Source organism: Geotrypetes seraphini, chromosome 5, assembly GCF_902459505.1.
Source record: "Geotrypetes seraphini chromosome 5, aGeoSer1.1, whole genome shotgun sequence".
Classification (NCBI taxonomy): Eukaryota; Metazoa; Chordata; class Amphibia; order Gymnophiona; family Dermophiidae; genus Geotrypetes; species Geotrypetes seraphini.
This window is the reverse complement of record NC_047088.1, coordinates 139,253,182-139,275,313: the sequence shown is the minus strand read 5'-3', so window position 1 is coordinate 139,275,313 and position 22,132 is coordinate 139,253,182. Positions and strand designations below refer to the sequence as shown.

General features: G+C 42.8%; 1 protein-coding gene across 1 annotated transcript in view; it reads left to right on the top strand.

The window, feature by feature from the left end:
• Positions 1-22,132, top strand: part of ADAM23 (ADAM metallopeptidase domain 23) — a 727,231-nt gene that overhangs the window by 458,669 nt on the left and 246,430 nt on the right. Inside the window, 1 exon segment of the mRNA XM_033945744.1 lies at positions 19,944-20,034. Coding sequence (XP_033801635.1) covers positions 19,944-20,034 — 91 coding nt within the window.

The following is a 22,132-nucleotide window of genomic DNA, read 5'->3' as shown; positions in this document are numbered from 1 at the left end:
TCACTCACAAATATATTGAACAGAATCGGCCCCAGCACCGAACCCTGAGGGAATAAATAACAATAAATAAGTGTCAAAAAGATGACCAAACTGATCAGATGGCCATTGGAGGTATGAAGGCATGACCCCCACTCCCAAAGATGTGAATAAAACAGTACATATCTGCCTGTATAATAGTTTCCAGTGTTATGGCCAGTCCTAATAGAGCAGCAAGCAGATTCCTGAAGAAGCCTAGTGTACAGGTAGTCAACCATAGAGATGGCGACTCAGGCCTCAAAACCACTCTTATCTACTACACTTATGGTGGACTATGTGAGCCTTCCAGAACCCTCCCAAATCCGACTATACCTACATAAAGCAACAATCATGATACCAGTCGCAGAAGCCTAAGAGAACAAAAATTAGGAAATACCACATATAAATCTAAGAAATTAGTCTTAACAAAGCTAAGCTCAAGCTAGACATTTAAATAATGCAGGTCAACCAAAATCTCCGTTGGTCTTGGTGAAACCAAGAGATCTTTCTACAGATCTTTTATCACTCAAAAATGATATCACCTGAGAGAGCTCAAAAAACATATTTCACATCCTTTTAGTATGTTAAACATTTATATTGATACTTTAAAAATGAAGCAGGCACCAGTTTTTGAACTCAAGATATAAGGAGCAAAATTGTTGTCTTCTCTTCTGAGTGGATCTTGTCAGATCAGGCAAAACCCAGACACAACCATAGAAATGCCAAGTTCTACTCTTAAAATACAATTTCAAAAATCCTATCCCTGTCAATTTCCAAAAGAAAAGATGCTGTGTGCTTTGTCCTATGACTGGCCATGCCATGTTTTCTCATAAAATATTCTTCCACACTCTTATCATACTGTTTGCCATCTTTGTCCCACTATACCAGTGGTCTCAAACTCAAACCCTTTGCAGGGTCACATTTTGGATTTGTAGGTACTTGGAGGGTCTCAGAAAAAAATAATTAATGTCTTATTAAAGAAATGGCAATCTTGCATGAGGTAAAACTCTTTATAGTTTATAAATCTTTCCTTTTGGCTGTGTCTTAATAATAATATTGTAATTTATAGCTAAAGAGACATATGATCAAGAAATGGTTTTATTTTACTTTTGTGATTATGATAAGCATACCGAGGGCCTCAAAATAGTACCTGGCGGGCCGCATGTGGCCCCAGGCCACGAGTTTGAGACCATTGTACCATACTGTGTTTTGCCATACTATGTCTGCCGTACTACATTCTCTCATGCCATGTTGACCACACAATGTTTGCCACTCCATGTCTTCCATGCTATGTTGCATCATGCACATGTGCCTTACCATTTTTGCCAAATCATGTCATTATGTTAACCATGTTTTGTAATGCTATGTTTTATCGTCCTATGCTCGCCATGCTACATTTCATCATACTGTGCTTTGTCATATTGTTTTTCCATGCTTTAATTATGTTTTGCCATCTCTGCCAGACAGTGTTTGCCATGCTATCTTCTACCATACTATATCTGAGAGTGTGGCAAAGGGTTTAGAGCAGTGTCTCTCAAACTATGCACCAAGCCACAGTGGTGTGCCCCAAAGAGATTCTGGGTGTGCCATGAGAAATTCCAGAATTTTACTTTATTAAAAAAAAAATTCCTTCATATATTCTAGAATAGATGACATGTACGCAAGAGTCTGTCAACGTTATGAGCGTCTATGTACATAGACCGGATGGAATTCACCTGAGAGTCTTAAAAGAATTGAAGGTTGAAATCGGAGAGTTATTGCAAAAACTTGCCAACCTGACAATTAGAACTGGACAGATACCGGACGACTGGAAGATAGCAAATGTCACGCCAATTTTCAAAAAAGGATCGAGAGGAGAACCGGGCAACTATAGACCTGTGAGCCTTACGTCTGTCCCTGGAAAGATGCTTGAAGCACTGATTAAAGATAGCATAGTCCGGCACTTGGATACACACGACCTGATGAAAGCCAGTCAACATGGCTTCAGGAAAGGGAAATCATGTTTGACAAATTTACTTCAGTTTTTTGAGACCGTGAACTTTCACACTTGGGCCCCATCAGAGATCCAGCGGAGAGGCGCGTGGGAGCCCTGCTCCGCCCCTCTCCCCGACCAGCGGCGGACCCAACACTCATACACAGCGCCAGCGGCCCCCATTCACTTTCGGGCCCCATCAGAGATCCAGCGGAGAGGCGCGTGGGAGCCCTGCTCCGCCCCTCTCCCCGACCAGCAGCAGACCCAGCATAAAAACACAGCACCAGCGGCGCTCATTCTTTCACACTTGGGCCCCATCAGAGATCCAGCGGAGAGGCGCGTGGGAGCCCTGCTCCGCCCCTCTCCCCGACCAGCAGCAGACCCAGCATAAAAACACAGCACCAGCGGCGCTCATTCTTTCACACTTGGGCCCCATCAGAGATCCAGCGGAGAGGCGCGTGGGAGCCCTGCTCCGCCCCTCTCCCCGACCAGCAGCAGACCCAGCATAAAAACACAGCACCAGCGGCGCTCATTCTTTCACACTTGGGCCCCATCAGATATCCAGCGGAGAGGCGCGTGGGAGCCCTGCTCCGCCCCTCTCCCCGATCAGCGGCGGACCCAACACTCATACACAGCGCCAGCGGCCCCCATTCACTTTCGGGCCCCATCAGAGATCCAGCGGAGAGGCGCGTGGGAGCCCTGCTCCGCCCCTCTCCCCGACCAGCAGCAGACCCAGCATAAAAACACAGCACCAGCGGCGCTCATTCTTTCACACTTGGGCCCCATCAGAGATCCAGCGGAGAGGCGCGTGGGAGCCCTGCTCCGCCCCTCTCCCCGACCAGCAGCAGACCCAGCATAAAAACACAGCACCAGCGGCGCTCATTCTTTCACACTTGGGCCCCATCAGAGATCCAGCGGAGAGGCGCGTGGGAGCCCTGCTCCGCCCCTCTCCCCGACCAGCAGCAGACCCAGCATAAAAACACAGCACCAGCGGCGCTCATTCTTTCACACTTGGGCCCCATCAGAGATCCAGCGGAGAGGCGTGTGGGAGCCCTGCTCCGCCCCTCTCCCCGATCAGCGGCGGACCCAACACTCATACACAGCGCCAGCGGCCCCCATTCACTTTCGGGCCCCATCAGAGATCCAGCGGAGAGGCGCGTGGGAGCCCTGCTCCGCCCCTCTCCCCGACCAGCAACAGACCCAGCATAAAAACACAGCACCAGCGGCGCTCATTCACTGTCGGGCCCCCTCAGAGATCATACAGTGGCGAGCAAAGTAATTCGGAACCCCCTTACCAAGAACAGGAAGCTCATCCCTTACACCCACTCTTACGATCAACACTAATAGCTTACAAAACCGCAAACTTCACAAAAAAAAAAAAAAAAAAAAAAATGGCAATACTTACGCCTAAACTCATCCTTGTTATCATACTAACTGCCACATTTATAGCAAAATGGAAAACAGAAGGCTACCAAATCCGCACCATTCCAATCCTAATAACAACGCACAGACCTGCACAACACACCAGATTAATCCATACTCCTAGAACACTAACTCCAGATCCACTATCCAGCCAAGCTAGCATTCCCACAATCTGGGGAAAAAGACCTACACCAAGGCCCAGCACAATCACACAAAAATACCAACCTTCACTAAGAACTATCATCAACACAACCACCACCCCCACCACAAAATTCACTACGATAGCTTGCGCATATATGAACATCAGATCCATTAGCCCAAAGGCAGAATTAATCAAGGACTGGCTGATCAAAGATAATATAGGCTGCCTCTTCCTAACTGAAACATGGCTCACCTCAGATTCAGATCCAAGCATTACAGAATCCTGCCCCAAAGGATATAAACTAGAATTAGTATGTAGAGAAAACAAAAGAGGAGGAGGTTTAGCAATCATAATAAAAAACAATCTCAATATCAAAGTCCTAACCAAGTACACCACCCCTCACCTAGACTTGCTAGCCTGCCAAATATCCGACAAATCACTAACTGGAAATCTGAACTGTCTTCTTTGCTACATAACTCCAGGTAAATGGAACACCTCAAAACAAGAACTTGAAGAATTCATCTTCCATAACTCTCTCTCCTCCACACATAACCTGATCCTTGGAGACTTGAACCTCCACTTAGAAGATCAATCATCCAAACAAGCAACAGATATACTCTCATACCTCGATTCCCTATCCTACCAAATTCTCAACCCAGAACCCACACACGAAAAAGGACATCAACTTGATATAGCAGCTTACTCACCTCCAGACCAAAATACACAAAAAATTCATATCTCAAATGGGTCCTGGCACCCTACCCTCTGGTCAGACCACTACAAATATTCTTTCATTATCAACTGGGCTCAAAATAACAGCAAACCCATCCCAAAAAAATCGCACATCAAGATCAGACCGAAAATCGAACCTACCACATTCTGGAACACAGTCGACCCCGAAATAGACCCCAATAACCCCAAAGACTTCATAAACAGTTGGCGGACCCTCAGTGAAACTACATTAAATGAACTAGCTCCAATAAAAAACAAAAACAAAATAGATAGACCATCCAACAAATGGTTCGACGACGAACTCTTACAACTAAAAAGGAAATGCAGACAACTTGAAAGGTCATGGAAAAAACAGAAACACAATCACACCAAAGATAAATGGAAAACCCAAATCAAACTATACAATACCAAACTGAAGGAAAAACGAAAAAACTTCTACTCTAAACTCATCGGCACCGAAAAACCAGACACTAAAAAACTTTTTGACATCGTAAGAAACCTCACCGACACCAAACCATGTCTCGCCACCCAAGGAAACCAAACCCCCACAGCCACCCAATTAGCGGACTATTTCAAACACAAAATCATCACAACCAGATCCACATTCAACAATTCACGAATCAACTTAGAAGAAATACAAATTAATCCCACAACAGATGAAGCAATCCCAGCAGACAGGATCTGGACTACCTTCCCAAAGATACAATGGTCAGAAGTGGACAGACTTTACAAAAAATACAGCAAATCATCATGTGACTTGAACAATTGTCCCCCATACTTACTAACTACAGCCTCCACCAAATTTAAAGCCAACCTCACACTATGGCTTCAAACTACACTAAGGGAAGGTCATTACCCACCGGAACTGGGAGAAATCATAATTACTCCTATCCTAAAAGATCCCAAAGGTCCTATAGACAATCCTACAAACTACAGACCAATTGCCTCAATCCCACTATATATCAAACTAACAGAAGGCCTAGTCGCACAATATCTCTCCAATTTCCTTGAAGACCATCACATACTACATCCATCCCAATCTGGATTCAGATCTAACCATAGCACAGAAACTCTACTGATATCACTATTAGACACAGCCCGACAACACCTTAGCAAAGGAAACAAACTACTTCTCATTCAACTAGATCTCTCTGCTGCATTTGACCTAGTTGACCACCCCACACTACTCCAGACATTAGATGCAATTGGAATCTCTGGTAACGTTCACAATTGGTTCCAAGGCTTCCTCAAAACTCGAACATACAGAGTCAAGTCAAAAGAGCATCTATCCGACCCATGGTCAAACCCTTGCGGAGTACCACAAGGATCACCATTATCTCCTATATTATTCAACCTCTTCATAGCATCACTCGGCAATACCCTAGACGCCCTAAACACAATATCATTCAGCTATGCGGATGATATAACAATCCTCATCCCCTTCAACATACAAGACCCCCTATCCACAAACCACCTGAACATAATAATGGAAACGGTAGAAAAATGGATGTCAAGTCATAAACTGAAACTGAACTCGGAAAAAACTAAATTCCTACTATTAGAGAAGGAAAAAAACCCATCATGCACAGAACTGGAATTAAACACAATCAAGTACCCAATGCAAAGCACACTCAAGATCCTAGGAATTCAACTAGACAGAAATTGCACAATGCAGACCCAAATCCACAAAGTCATCCAAAGAGCATTTTTCACAATGCGTAATCTAAGAAAAATAAGAAAATTCCTCATCAAAGATCAATACAAGATAGTAGTACAATCCCTAGTACTCAGCATAGTAGATTACTGCAACAGCCTATACCTATCATGCCCAAACTACATGATAAAACAACTACAAACGGTTCAAAACACGGCCCTCAGACTCATATACTCCCTCAGCAAATTTGACCACATCACCAATGCTTACCTTGACTCACACTGGCTACCAATAAAAGCAAGATCCCAGTTCAAATTCTACTGTATACTATACAAAGTAACACACGGTACAGCACCCAGCTACCTAAACAAAAGAATACACCGTAATCTCTCTCACAGATTAAGGAGAACTCAAAAACTATTCGCTTACCCTCCTCTCAAAGGTATACGACGCAAGAAACTATACGACAGCCTTTTAGCTACACAGGCAGCAAAAATTGACACCACCATTTCCAATCTACTGATCAATTCAATAGACATAAAAGAATTCCGAAAAGAAATCAAAACTCATCTCTTCAAAAAATACTTTCCATCATCTTAACCTCATCATAGCACTAGAAAATACACACAAGAACAACACAACCATAACTATACATAAACATGGTACAACCCACTTCAACAACCTACTATCTATCTACTATGTACTCTAAATTTCTCCTGGATACTTCAACAACCTACTATCTATCTACTATGTACTCTTAATTTCTCCTGGATACTTCCAGACTAATCAATTGTAACTTGATATATTCCTGATTCTATGTACTGTAATATTCCTGAAATTATACAGTCTCCTAATTTGTAATCCGCTTAGAACCGCAAGGCACAAGCGGAATAGAAATCTGTAATGTAATGTAATGTAATAAATTAATAGTGGAGAACCAGTGGACATAATATACTTAATAATAATAATAATAATAATAATTTTATTCTTCTATACCGCCACAATCTTGTGACTTCTAGGTGGTTTACAATCAAGAGTGCTGGACATTCCGCGAAATACAATAAGTAGATATTCAGAGGAAATACAGAGATCAGAGACCTCAGGAGGCAATAGTATAGAAATACAATTTGCTGAGCGAAAATGTAATATGTACATTTTAGTAGGTAATGTCCGACAGGACCTGTTGGGGATAAATAGCAACGTAAAGTTACGATAAGATGAAGATAGCAGATTATATTTATAACAGTGCTGTAAGTTCAGGTGGAATAGAGAGGGGGGAGGGAGAGGGAGCACGGGTCAATTGTTTAGGTATTTCTGGAACAGGTATGTTTTTAGGCGTTTCCTGAATTCCCCGTATGTAGTGGCGAAAGCAGTTGGTCTAGGTCTTTGCCCCATAGGACTGCTTGGTGAGAGAAAAGGTGTTCGTGGTGTTTTTTTCATTTTGCAGCCTCTAACTGGAGGGGAAATGAGTTTTGGGTGTGTGTTTCTCTTGAGTTTGTTATTAGAAAATGCGAAAAGGTCTGTTATGTACTTGGGGGTCAAGCCATATAGTACTTTGAAGCAGAGGCAGGCAAATTTAAACCTTACTTGGGCTTCCGTTGGTAGCCAGTGCAGCTGCCGATAGTAGGGTGTCACATGGTCGAATTTCTTCAGCCCGAAGATAAGTCTGACCGCAGCATTTTGCATTATTTGGAGACGTCTCATATTCTTTTGTGAGATTGCTAGATAGGCGATGTTGCAGTAGTCAAGCTGACTCAGTATGAGGGATTGCACTAGGATTCTGAATGTTGACGTATCGAAGTATGATTTAATGGTTCTGAGTTTCCAGAGAGTAAGGAAACCTTTTCTGAATAGGGAATCCACTTGTTCCTTCATTGTTAGGCATTGGTCTAGAATAACACCTAGTATTTTCATGGTGGGCTGAATAGGGTAGTTGAGTTTATTGATGCATAGTGGGGTTTTATTGTCAAGCGGGTGAGGGGAGGCAACAAAGAATTTTGTTTTTTCTGGGTTGAGCTTGAGCTTGAAATCTGTCATCCATTCATCCATTGTTCCATCTCATTTATGGCATCGGATGCCTTGGGAATGGTTTCCGAGATGGAGTTGGCGAATGGGATGATGATCGTAAAGTCATCTGCATAGCTGAATAGTTTTATTCCTAGTTGGGTTAGTTTCACACCTAATGAGGACATGTAGATATTGAAAAGCAGTGGGGAAAGCGGTGACCCTTGTGGCACTCCGGATGAGTTGCTCCAGGTGTCGGAGTGTTCGTTGTTAAAGCGTACCTGGTAAGAACGGGATGTGAGGAAGCCACAAAACCAGTTTAGTACCTAGCTCTGATACCAATGATGTCTAAGCATTGTATCATTTTCTCATGGTCTACCAAGTCGAATGCAGAGCTCATGTCGAATTGCATGATCAGGGCGTTGAGGCCTTTACTAAATAATAGGCGCAGATAGTCTAGGATGGCAGCGATTACTGTCTCCGTACTGAATAGGGTTCTAAAGCCGGATTGAGTTTCATGCAGGAGAGAGAATTGATTAAGGTAGTCCATTAGTTGGGTGTGTACTAGTCCTTCCATGATTTTTACAATGAATGGGATAGATGCTATTGGTCTGTAGTTTGTTATTAGCGCTGAGGATTCTTTTCTATTTTTTTGGATGGGGGTTATTATTATGTGGCCGTTGTTAGTGAGGAAAGTCCCATTTTTTAGGTTGTGGGTTAGGTAGTGTAATAGTGATATTTTGAATTCTGGTGGCGCCGCTTTCATAATCTCCGGAGGGCACGTATCTAGGATGCAGTGAGATTTAGAGTATTTGTTGTAGAGTTTGGTGTAGGTATTCCATTCTGGATCTAGAAAGGAACTCCAGATCATGTCTGTAGGTATTTCATTGTCATGTGAGTTAGCTATTTGGTAGTTACTGGGGATGATTGTTACATCGTTATTGCTTATACAGTTATTTTTTAGGTTTTTAATTTTGGAATCAAAATATAGAGCTAGGTCTTTCGCGGTGGGTAACTTCGTGTTGTGCTCAGGTGTGGTGTAGCGGGTGGTGTCAAATAGGTTTGTGACTATGTTGAATAACTCTTTTGTATTGATTCCTTGTGAACCTTTGCATGATAAGTTAATTATGCGTTTGTCTTTTATCAGTTGTTTGTAGGTTTTTATGTAGGCTCTCCAATTGTTGCGGTCAATCAGTTCTCCTGTTTTATTCCAAATTCTTTCTAGTCGCCTAGCTGTTTGTTTCGTTTTTAGTAGTTCGGCGTCGAACCATTTGTTGTGTTTGTTTGCATTGCTTTTGCTTTTATGTAAGGGGGCGATTTTATCTAGGATGGATGTGCTGGTTGTGTTCCAGTGTTCCCAGAAATCTTTTCCTTCCTCTATTACTATATGCGGTTTGTATTCTGACCAGTATTCTTCTGGATTAATATAACCTCTTGTTTGATGTTCTTTTTTTATTATCGGACGTGTTTTAGATTTTCGGTGTGACCAGACCAGCTTAAAATAATAGGTGAAGTGGTCGGTCCAGATGTCGTGATGCCAGGTGCCTTCAGTCAGAGAGATGATTGGGTCAAGGTTTTCCTTTGTGGACATGGCAACTAGGTCTAAATGATTGCCTTTTTCGTGAGTTTGTGTGGGTACGGGGATGTTGTAGTTGAGTAGAGTTAGGAAGTTTTTAAGCTCTATTGCATCTGTATTGTTCTCTTCGTCTAGGTGTAAATTTATGTCCCCTGTGATGATGTTGTAGTTGGGGCTGTTAGAATTGTGCAGGGTGAATTCGCAGAAGTCTTCTTTGGCTTTGGGCCAGCTTTTATGCGGAATGTAGAATAGTATGCTGGATAAGGATTCTTCTAGCTGGGTATTATTGATTTTACAGGCTAGGATTTCTAGGTTGTCGGTCATTTTAGAATCTAGAAGTTCAAACTCGAATCCTTCTTTAAGGATTATGGCTAATCCTCCTCCTTTTTTTCCTGTGCGGTTTATGTTTAAATGATTTTTATTATTCCAGCAGTAAGAAGCAAATACAAACAGTAGTACCATTCAGGAAATAACATTTTCAACAATATAATCAATTCTCCTCCCAACCCCCCTCCCCTCCCCAAGAATCCATGGCCAGTCCAACAGCTGAGAGTGGGAATAAAATCTTAAAGATTCAAAAGTCTACTGCGAGCACGCGGTGTGAGGTCCTGCCAGAAGTGCTCCCACACCTGACAAAATTTGCGACCCAGGCCAAGAGTCAAGTCTCCCACAATGCATCTCTCCAGTGTTGCGTGCACTATCATTAGGAATCTCCATTGTGCATATGACGGGAGATCACGGGAGAGCCAGTTGGTGAGGATGGCTTTTTTTCCCATCAAAAGGGCTCTGGAGATAAATGCTGACATTCCCCTGGGTTTGGGCGAGGCTATATTATAAAATCCAAATAACGCCCTCGGTTGCGGAAGCCATCGCCTTCCCCAAAGCGATGTAGTATATAGGCCAAGATGTCTCCAAAACTGTTGGATTGCGGGGCAGGCCCAAAACATGTGACTCAAAGATGCGTGAGCCTGATTGCATTTCGGGCAAGAATGCGACGCAGTAATGCCCATCCAGGCTGCACGTTCCGGTGGAATGTAAAGTCTAAGAACAATTTTCAATTGCATTTCCCAGTGAGTAATATTGGGTGACACCTTCTGAATGTTCTTCAGGACCCGTTGTAACTGTTGAGCAGTCAACTGGCAATGCAAGTCCTCAGCCCACGTTGTCGCTAAAATATCCAGATTTGTACTTGTTTGGCAATCCCGGATCCCCACAATATGAAATCGTAGAGGAATCTCTGTTGGGCTGAAAGGCTGAAGAGTTACGAAAGCGCCTCCCTGCAGACTTCAGTAAGGGCAGCCACTGGGAGGGACTGAACATAGTGACGGATCTGGTAATAGGCGAAGAGATCATTAGCCTGTAGGTCAAAAGTTTGTTGCAGCTCGGCAAATGTGACCAGGCTCCCCTCCTCCGAAAACAGGTGAAAAAGATATTGTAGACCTTGTGCTTGCCACCCAAGAAAGGTGGCGTTTTGCATGCCCGGCTGGAAAGCTCCATTGCCCAGTATAGGCAAATATAATGACACCCTAGAAGACAATTTGGCTGTTTTACAGACCCATCTCCATGTCCTTCTGGCCAGCGTAAAAATGGGGTAATGAGACACCAAAGGACGCATCCTTGGATCCGCCACATGTAGAAAATAGCTCACATGGAACGGAGCCAGCAAAGATAACTCCAGTGGTGTAGCAGAAAAATCAGATGTTCCTCTAAACCAATCATTAATATGTCTCATCTGACAAGCCATAGCATACCAATGTACATTTAATAAACCATAGCCCCCCCTATCCCTGGGCAGACACATCCGTAGCAAGGGCATACGTGGTCGCTTACCACCCCATAGAAAACGCTGTAGCTCTTTCGTTAAACAAATGTTATGGGCATGGGACAGCAGCAGAGGTAAAACCTGAAAGTGATATAACCATTTGGGAAAGAGCACCATATTAAAAAGACAGTTCTGCTCCCGAGTCCTATCGCCCAATTTCTTTGCTGAATGTAGACATCAAAATTCTGTCCAAAATCTTAGTTGATAGATTAGCGACCCTTCTCCCCGATGTGATTGCATCCACACAAGTCGGCTTTGTACAGGGTAGACAAGCAGTACACAAAGTACGTAAAGCATTGATAGCCCGCCATAGATAAGGGAAAAGTGGACCAATTCTGTAAATGTTGTGAGGTGTCTTGAAGCAATGGGGTGATATTGCTGGAGTACAGGGTCATAAGGTCTCGGGGGATCTGTACCCCCAAATAGTGAATTGAAGTCTGAGCCCACGTAAATGGGAAGTGACCACTCCATGTCTGTTGTAGTGTCATGGGGCTAGCTAGGGCCATAGATTTCTGGTAGTTCAACGTAAATCCCGAATAAAATTTGAATTCGTCAAGCGCTTGCAATAAATATCGAACAGAGTGAGCAGGGTCAGTTAGCAAAAATAATAGGTCATCTGCAAAGGCCAACACTTTGAGTGAATGAGTCCCGAAGTCCACACCCACTATGTCGGGGTCCTGAGACACTGTGCGAAGAAAGGGTTCGAGGTACAATAGAAATAAGAGGGGTGACAGGGGACAGCCCTGTCGAGTTCCCCTCTCAATAGGTATTGGGTCAGTAATAATGTCATTGACAAGTAGTCTTGCTGTTGGAGTGGAATATAAAGTGCGTAATGCCGAGGCGAACCAGCCAGATATCCCCATACAATTTAGCACTTCAAAGAGGTACGTCCAGTTGACCTGGTCGAACGCCTGTGCCGCATCCAAACTGAGTAGAAGCATAGGAGTGTGATGGAATTGCGTGTGCGCTAAGGCTGTCAGTGCTTTACGTACGTTGTGTACTGCTTGTCTACCCTGTACAAAGCCGACTTGTGTGGATGCAATTACATCGGGGAGAAGGGTCGCTAATCTATCAACTAAGATTTTGGACAGAATTTTGATGTCTACATTCAGCAAAGAAATTGGGCGATAGGACTCGGGAGCAGAACTGTCTTTGCCAGGCTTCAATATCAACGTGATTAAAGCCTCATTCGCTTCTCCTGGGAAATGTTCATCCTGGATTACCTGGGAGTAATAGTCCCTTAAAAAAGGACTAAGCTGCCCTGAGAGCAGTTTATAAAATTCTGCCATAAAGCCATCCGGCCCTGGAGCCGAAAAATTTCATTGATTGTGGATAGCTTTATGTAGTTCTTTAGGGGTGATGGGTGCATTAAGAAACCTAACATCCGAGTCAGAGAGCGGCTGTAAACCGGAATCCGTGAAATAGTCCTTAATAAGGGGTTTTTCCTGTGCGGTTTAACGTAAGGATTTTGAAATTGTTTGGTAGAAGATCAGATATAATAGGATCATCTTCAGATAGTAACCAAGTTTCAGTTAGAAAGAGGCAAGCTATTTGTTTGCTGGTGATCCAGTCATTTATGAGGAATGCCTTGTTTCTAACAGATCTGGTATTAAGATATGCACATGGGATGGAGGTGGTTGCAGAATTTACTGTTGAGTTCGTGGTTTTGATGGTTTTTATTTCCCTTGTTCTTTTTTTAAGGGTATGGTGGTGTCTTTTTTTATATGAGATTACATTAATATGATTTGTAGTGTCTTCTTGCAGGTTGGTGATGTAGGGGAAGGATAGAACAGGGTGGTGGATGGATTGTAATTGAGGGTAGAGAGAGTGAATGTCTTTGATGTTACCGCTTATTAGGTAGATCAGTAGGATTAGTAGGAGATTCATTATTGGGAGGTAGATTGAGTATTCCTGAAGTCCTGAGGCAGGGGAAGGTTTTGTTTCCCTAGAATTTTTTTTTTTTTTTTTGGTGATCCGGGAGAGGAAGGTGCTCAAGGAGACCTGGCTGGCTGATCCAGGTGGGATTAGTTCTTAGGAGGTCCAGGTAGTAGCGACTAATAATTGGGCATGTTTCTAATAGATATTCCTGCGACTGATTAATGTGTCACTTGCAGTTGACTCTTGTGGTTGATTAGATGCTACTAATACATTCGACTAACATATGCAACTAACTTGTTGTACATGCTTCTAACAATTATATATGCGCTTAACAGTTATTTTGTGCCTAATAGTTATACATGCAACTAATAGTTGTTCATGCAGTTAACAGTTGTACATGTGATTAACAGTCTCTGATAGTTAAGAGTGTGGCTAATAGTTATTCCTGTGGTTAACAGATGGAGCATATGTGTATCTAACAATTATACTTGGTTGCTAGGCGGATCTTTAGGAGGGCCTATAGGGAGTCCTAGTTCAAGCGACTAATAATTGCGCGTGTATATAGCAACTATTCATGCAGCTTAACAGTTAGGCTTGCCTCTGACAGTTAATTATGTCTCTAATGGTTGTTTATGCTACTAGCGTTTAATTAGGCACCTAACAGTTATAAATGTATGGAAGAACTGGCAATTATAATTTGGCCTTAAAGAGGGACACTTAGCTGACAGTCTGTAGTAGATGAGGACGCTTCTCCAGGGCGCTTCATAAAGGCGCATGCTAAGGCGCACGCACCGTTGCCGTGCGCCGAACGGCGGCGCGCCGTTGACACGGCGGTCTATTCAGCATCACCGCTGGTTCGGGGAAAGGGCAGTGCGGTGCTCGCGTGGCTCTCTAGGGCTGGTTCACGAAGAAATGGCTGGTCCTGTGCAGTCCCGTCGGGAGGGGGGAGGGGCGGAGAGCGCTCCCACGCCGGCAAGCCTCCCTTCCTGCTTCTGGGTCCAGCGATGTGGCCAAAGTGAGATTCAAACGAAAAACAAGAAATAAATAGAAACTAACAGAAAAACGGGTGCTGAGAGACTTCCTGAGCCTTCCAACTTCCAGAAAGCATTCGACAAAATTCCATATGAAAGACTTCTCAGGAAACTTCAAAGCCATGGAATAGAGGGGGATATACAAAGATGGATAGGCAAATGGCTGGAGAACAGAAAAGAGAGAGTGGGCATAAATGGGAAGTTACCGACTGAGAGAAAGTGACTAGTGGTGTACCCCAGGGCTCGGTACTTGGGCCAATCTTATTTAATATTTATATCAATGACCTAGAAGAAGGAACATCCAGTGAGATCATCAAGTTTGCAGACGACACAAAGCTATGCCGGGCAATTAGATTGCAGAAGGATAGCGAGGAACTCCAGAGCGACTTGTGTCAGTTAGAGAAATGGGCGGAGAAATGGCAGATGAAGTTTAATGTGGAGAAATGCAGAGTAATGCATTTAGGCAGTAAGAATAAGGAACACGAGTATAGAATGTCAGGTGGAACTCTGGGTAAGAGCAAACAAGAAAAGGACCTGGGTGTATTGATAGATAGGACCCTGAAACCATCAGCACAATGTGCGGCAGCGGCAAAGAAAGCAAATAGAATGTTGGGCATGATAAAGAAGGGAATCGCAAGTAGATCGGAGAGGGTCATAATGCCACTTTATAGAGCAGTGGTCAGACCCCACTTGGAATACTGCGTCCAACATTGGTCTCCCAACCTAAAGAAGGATATAAAACTGCTGGAGAGGGTGCAGAGACGAGCAACGAAACTAGTAAAAGGTATGGAGAAACTGGAATATGAGGATCGACTTAAGAGACTGGGATTGTTCTCCCTTGAGAGGGGATATGATCGAGACCTTCAAAATACTGAAAGGAATCGATAAAATAGAGCAGAAAAAATTATTTACATTGTCCAATTTGACACGGACAAGAGGACACGGAATGAAGCTAAGGGGGGACAAGTTCAGGACAAATATCAGGAAGTTCTGCTTCACGCAGAGAGTGGTTGACACCTGGAATGCTCTCCCAGAGGAGGTTATTGCGGAATCGACCGTCCTAGGATTCAAAAGCCAAACTAGATGCACATCTCCTTACGAGAGGCATAGAAAGATATGGGTGACTAAAAATTACGCCAGGTGTACACCTGGCAGGGCCTCTGCGTGTGCGGATCGCCGGACTTGATGGACTGAAGGTCTGATCCGGAGATGGCGCTTCTTATGTTCTTAAGGATACAACTGCCTAGACAAGCATCATTCTTTGACGTGATTGGTCCTTGAAAACTAATGGCAAGTAGTTTTATTTTTATTTTTTATGCAGTAGTTATCCTAACTTGAGCAACAAAGCAATCAAGGCTTTGTTACCGTTTGGATCTTCTTATCTTTGCAAACTTGGATATTCAGCTCTGACAGAAATTAAGGGCTCCTTTTATAAAGGTGCGCTAGCATTTTTAGCGCACGCACAAGATTAGCGCGCGCTATAGCACATGCTAGCTGAAAAATTACCACCTGCTTTAAAGGAGGTGGTAGCAGCTAGTGCGCATGGCATTTTAGCACACGCTAAAACCGCTAGCACACCTTTGTAAAAGGAGCCCTAAATTGAAATAAAGAGAACTGTAGATGGTAGATGATGAAATGCGTGTTTGCTTGTCAACTATTGAGCTGCATTTTGAGTTAATTTGCATTCAAAAACAAGCATATCTATTGCATTGATTAGCAATTCTATTCTTTCTACTTTAGTTTCACCGTTGTTACAGTTACCCATATTATTTTATAATTTCAATTGTAATGTGCCATAAAAAACATTTGCTCCATTTAGTGTGCCAGAGCTAAAAAAGTTTGAGAGACACTGGTTTAGAGCTACAACCTCAGCACCCTAAGGTTGGGGGTTCAAACCCACACTGCTTCTTGTGATCCTGGGCAAGTCACTTGGTCCCCCATTGCCTCAGGTATATAAGATAGATTGTGAGCCCATCAGGACAGACAAGGAAAAATGTTTTGAGTACATGAATAAATCTATGTAAATCATTCTGTGCTCCTCTGGGAGAATGATATAGAAAATGAAATAAATAAATATTGGTGACACCTGCATGCATAAGGGCTATTGGTGTTATGTATAGTTCGGGCCAGTGCTTTTGGAGGGCTCACCATACACTTTAAAGGGTTATGGTGAGATGTATACCTGAGCCTTTTAATGTGAAGTTCACCACAGTGCCCCCATGTGCCTAAGGCCCCGCCCACAGGAGGATGGCGGGCCTGCCAGGCAGACATGCTTGGGACCCATCCATCCGGCCAACTTCATGTAAGTTAAGTGGGGGTTTGGGGGTGGGGGTGGTGTCGGGGGGGGGGGGTCGCGGGGTTAGGGGGGTTGTTCGGGGGAGCAGTCGTGGGGGGCATTGTGAGCAGGAGGGCCTGGGATCCCTCCTGCCTGTATTTGAGAGGGGTTCGCCTCAGCAGGAGGGGTTGGATTCCCTTCTGCCAGTATTGTTTCGGGGAGTGGGAGTGTCATGGGTCACCTCGGCAGGAGGGGTTGGGCTCCCTCCTGCCGGTATTGTTTCAGGGGGGTGGGAGTGTCGCAGGTCGCCTCGGCAGGAGGGGTTGGGCACCTTCCTGCCAGTATTGTTTCGGGGTTTGGGGGTGGATCACGGCAGGAGAGATGGGGCATCTCTCCTGCCACGATCACGATCCTCCCTCCCCAAATTGCCATGAACTGCAGCAGTTTGGGGGGATTGCGATCACGGCAGGGGAGATGAGCCATCTCTCCTACAATCGTGGTGGGGGTTGGGCAGGTTGCCGGGGCTGTTGAGCTGATCACGGCAACCGCGATCAGCTGAGCAGCCTCTATTTGGAACTTGTACCTGTTTTGACTTGGTCTAAATTAAAATGTATAAGTTCTGACTGGGCAACCTGCTGAAGTTTTTGGTTATACTTGCTGTACGTCTAAGTCTAGGTGGATCCACCTCCCGCCCTTTCCCCTCCTCTAGAAAAGCCTCTTTTCGCTCTAGGCGTTTAGAAGTAGGGGAAAAGCCTAAGCTGGTTTTAGATACGTCTAAAACCAGCTTTGATTATCGGTACTTGGATGATCTGGCTTTTTGATCATCCAAATACCAATTTAGGCCACTTTTTTGATGTTTTTTTTTTTTTATTATTATTATTATGAGCCCCATAATGTAACCGAGGAATGATATAATAAGATATAAGAGAGATCCATCAGCAAGTGAAAGTAAAATGAAATAATACTGATGTGGACTATATTCATTTTATTCAGATTTTATATTTCACTTATATTTTAATCTAAGTCACTCTGCTGTCGTGCCCACTATCATTATATCACATCATTTAATATGATTTCACTTGTACACTCATACTTTAATATTCACTCAGGTTTTGTATTTTAATATCAATCATTCTGATGGTTGTTCACTATCACTAAATCACATCAATTAATATGGTTTTATTTGTATACTCATACGTTTACATATTCTCTTAGGATCCCAGAAGAAAGTTATTCATAACCAAAACATGAACCATGTCAGATCCTCACCACAATTTTTTTCACTGTTATTAAAAACTTTTACATCAAGACCATCATATAAAAAATGTCCCTCTACACTTAAATAGTTTGAAATTGAACGCTGCTCCTTGTGATCCTGGGCAAGTCACTTAATCCTTCATTGCCCCAGGTACAAAATAGGTACCTATATATAGAGCAAATAAAAAATCAAAGGCAATTGTTAAATTGCGCAATAACAGAACAGAGCTAGCAAAATGTAACATATGTACTTGTACATTGCTTGTTGGATAGTTTGTCCACGCACAGTGCAGCGCTAGGCCTTTAGTTGTGTGGCAGCTACAAGGTCTGAAACATGGATGCTCCATTACAAAACTGCACCATCGAATAACAACGTGCAGTAGTGTTCTCTCTTTGGGCAAAGGGAGTGAAACTTGTGGAAATTCACTGTCAGATATTGACTCAGTATGGGCATGGCACCATGAATCAACAAAAGGTTTATGATTGGGAAGAATAGGTGTAACCAACGAAGGTCGTTCTGGTCGCCCATCAACATCATGCACACAATAGCACATTCACAGGGCAGATGCCTTGATTAGAGATAATGGTGTCTCAATTGGTTGCAAATTTGGATATCAACTATGGATCTACATTTCCTATAATGCATGATGACTTCAGATACAGGGAAGTCTGTGCATGATGGGTTCCCAAACAGCTTACTGATCTGCATAAACAAGTGTGTGGAGGTTGCAACCCAGTTCCTGAGACAGTATGAAGAAGATCTGAGTAGTCTGGAGAGAATTGTCATTGGCGACAAGACATGGCTGCATCACTGCGACTTGGAGAGCAAAAGGCAAAGCATGATGAAGAAAAGGAAGTAGTGCTCACCTGGCTTCAAGAGCAGCCAAAAAACTCTGCAAGAATGCAGAAGCTAGTTGAACAATACAACAAATGCATCATCTTGCATGGGGACTATGTGAATAAGTGATATTTTTAATTGTTCAGTTACTTCTATTAAAGCCACTAAATGTATTTTGCTTTTACTTTTTGCTTTACCTTGTAAACCGCTTTGAATGTGTAACCATAAAAATGTGGTATAGGAGTCCCATTCCCTTTGTTTCCCTTTTCCCTCTTTACAGCAAGGGCTAATCTCCAAGCTTTGTCTTGTTTTAGACTTTTAATTCTTGATTTTCATTTCTTTAAATGTTTTATATTATTTGATGTCACTACTGAATATATAAAACTAGAAAGAAAATGGTAAGAACAGGAGGGATAAGGAGAAGAGGAGTGAAAGGGCTGCAGGAAGGGATACAGAAGCAATAAGAGAGTGACAGTTTTGCAGGAAGTAAGGAGGAATGCAGATAGTGAGGAAGAAGGAGAGAGCTATGGAGTCAGTAGAGGGAATAAAAAGATGCAGGGGGAATGTTTTGGAGGAGGAGTGAATAGCTGAGTGTGTTAAGAGAAGAGGGAATATGGAGACAAGTGAAATGGCTTTAATGTGGTGTCATGAAATGGAAAGGAGGGTGCATTTAGCTAAAAAAAAAAAAATGAAATCGATGTGTAGTTTCTCTGCCTCTCCCCCCCCAAAAAACCCAAACAAACAAACAATCCCCCCCCCCACACCAAACTTATAGATTATTGGAGATAAGAGGGAAGAAGGCTGGAGTGCATACTGATTCCATTTTATCCCAGGTGAATACAGCCCTGGAGAAATAAAAAAAATTAATGCATAAAGAACTACTTAATATCACAAAAACTTTTGAAAGCACTGAAGAAAAATGCATACAACTTTACCATTATAGCAATAACATACAACCTTGAACCTGTGAAAACATCTCCTTTTAGCTGAAGATTCATATAAATACTATGACATTTCTGTGCTAGAAGTTTGCAATAAAGTTGGAGGGACTTGGAACTTTTGCTGCTGCCTTTCCTCGTTTAGATGTTGCAGGAGAGTATCTAGTGGAATGATATTGTAGCCAATGAGACTGTTCTTTCTCTTAGTGCAAGGTACTTATTAGTGTATGAAGAAAGTATTGTAATCTGAATCATAACTAGCTTTGTTCTTTCTCTTAGTGCAAGGTACTTATTAGTGTATGAAGAAAGTATTGTAATCTGAATCATAACTAGCTTTGTGTCTATTTCATGTGCTATCACTGGTGATTTCCTCAACTTTGGCTACAGTATGGCCTTCCGTGGGCAATGGCACAAGGGTTGTCACAGAGTCTTGCTCAGAACCTTGGCATTCAGTGGGAGCCAGCATCTAAAAAACCAAGTATGTACAATTTTGTTTTGTTACCCACCTGTCTAATTGTATTTTTATACTTGCATTTCTTTCTTGCATTTAACAAAGATCATTGTATCTTCACAACAGCTATAGTTAGTTCCCATTGTAGTTAGTAGATATGCATAAAAAGCCTTTAAATGTACTAGACCAGCATTACAGAACTCACTTAGGGATCCTTTTACTAAGGCGCACAAACCCATTTAGCTTGCGCTAAATTGGCTAGCGTGCCTTAGTAAAAGAGAGGTTTAATGCAGACTCTTAAGACTCTGAAAAGCAGAAAGCTAATTGATTAAGCCTTTGGATAAGAAGTTTAGGATGTTCTGCAAAATTCGAATATAAAAATAGAAATGTTAGCAGTGTCATGCAATAGACAAGGCTTTGAATCTGCTATGCATCAGGGCTGACCAAGGTATGTATGCTGTAGAGGCAACCAACCACCCCTGATCTCTAGGAGGGAAGGAGGGCAACTGATGTTAGTTGGCACCTGTGTGTCATAAAGAGCTGCTCTGAGGGATTGTCCTAACGGTGCTCCACTATCCCATAAGACTAGCACAGGTTCTCAGTGCTGCCAGAGTATACCATGTGGGGTGAGGGGTCAAAGAAAAAAAAAGCAATGGGCAAAAATATTAGCTCCCATTGAGTATCATGCTGCCATTACCATACAGAATGGTTAACATGGGAATATTAGGCCAATTTTTAATCTTCCATATATAAGGAGATTCACTGACTGGACTGTCTATAGTAAACATACTAACTACATGTGTGATATATTTGGATGAATTTAAATCCAGGTTTGTATTATTGAAATTGTATTAGAGTAAATATCATATGAGTGATAGTGTGGTCTTGACAAGGTGGCCCAGTCAGGTTGTTTTTATTAGATATGATGAGAGCTTTGATGCAGTTAATCAAAGTTTACTCTTACAGTGATTGGCTGAAATGGGTTTTCAGGGACCAGTATTGAAATAGTTTATTCTTATGCTTTTCAGCATAAAAGTAATCTTGGTGTATCAGACCTGTGGAAAGCTAAGTGTTATGTCCTGTGCTTTTTAATATCTTAAACCAATTTATGACATTATTGTGAAGCACGGGTTGAACTGTATTTGCAATGACCTCCAACTGTGATTTTCAAACTGTCAATGCACATCTCTCAGATATTAGTGCTCAGCTTCCATCAAATGAACTCAAAGGTAAATCATCAGATGTCGAAGGCTCTTATAATTAGCACTTATCCCTCTAATTCTTATCATTTTACTTTTGGCTGTTGCGTTTTGCAGAGGTTAGGTATTTGGGAGATTTGTTTGGCTTTTTTTTTTCTCAATAGTACATTGTCTGTGAAGTAGCTGACTACAGCTGTATTTAAGAAAAGTCCACCAGGAAGAGCGACACAGGAAAGTCCCCCACAAAAAGCGACTCAACATACAAGACAACAAACACATGAATGGGGATAAATGAGATGCTTCCAAAGGGATCTTTATTGATAGGAGTTATTTATAAAAACACACATATAAATAAACAAAAAATCAACCTGTGATTACATAAAATAGTAAATATGCGAGTATAAAGGTGGAGGGGCATAATCAAAAACTACGTCTAAGTGCCCATTTGGCCTAAGACCCTAGGCGCACAAAGTAGGTAGCAGAGAAATATCCATTCCCCAAAAAAAGTCCAAAATGTGTTTTTTTTCGATAATGGCCTACCTGTACGTTCAGCAGTTTAATCGCCCAGACAGCCACTACATGTATGTTTAGAACACATTCCCAACCAAAAAATCGCTCAAGTCCCAAACACCCAAAACAAGACCTTTTGGGCAAAGGAAGGGCCAGTCCTTCACCTAAAAGCACAATTCACCAGCAGGAGAGATGCCCAATATCTCCTGCCGGACATCCCCCTGAACCCGCGTGATCACGATCTACACCGGCAGGAGGGATGCCCAGTCCCTCCTGCAAGATACCCCACCCCCTTGCTAGACTGCCCAGCCCACCCCAGGACCACCCTCCACCAGGATACCCATAACTCCACTTGGATCCCCCAAACTCCTCCCACCATAGACTCCCTCTAACCTTCGTCTGAATGGTGGGCCTGC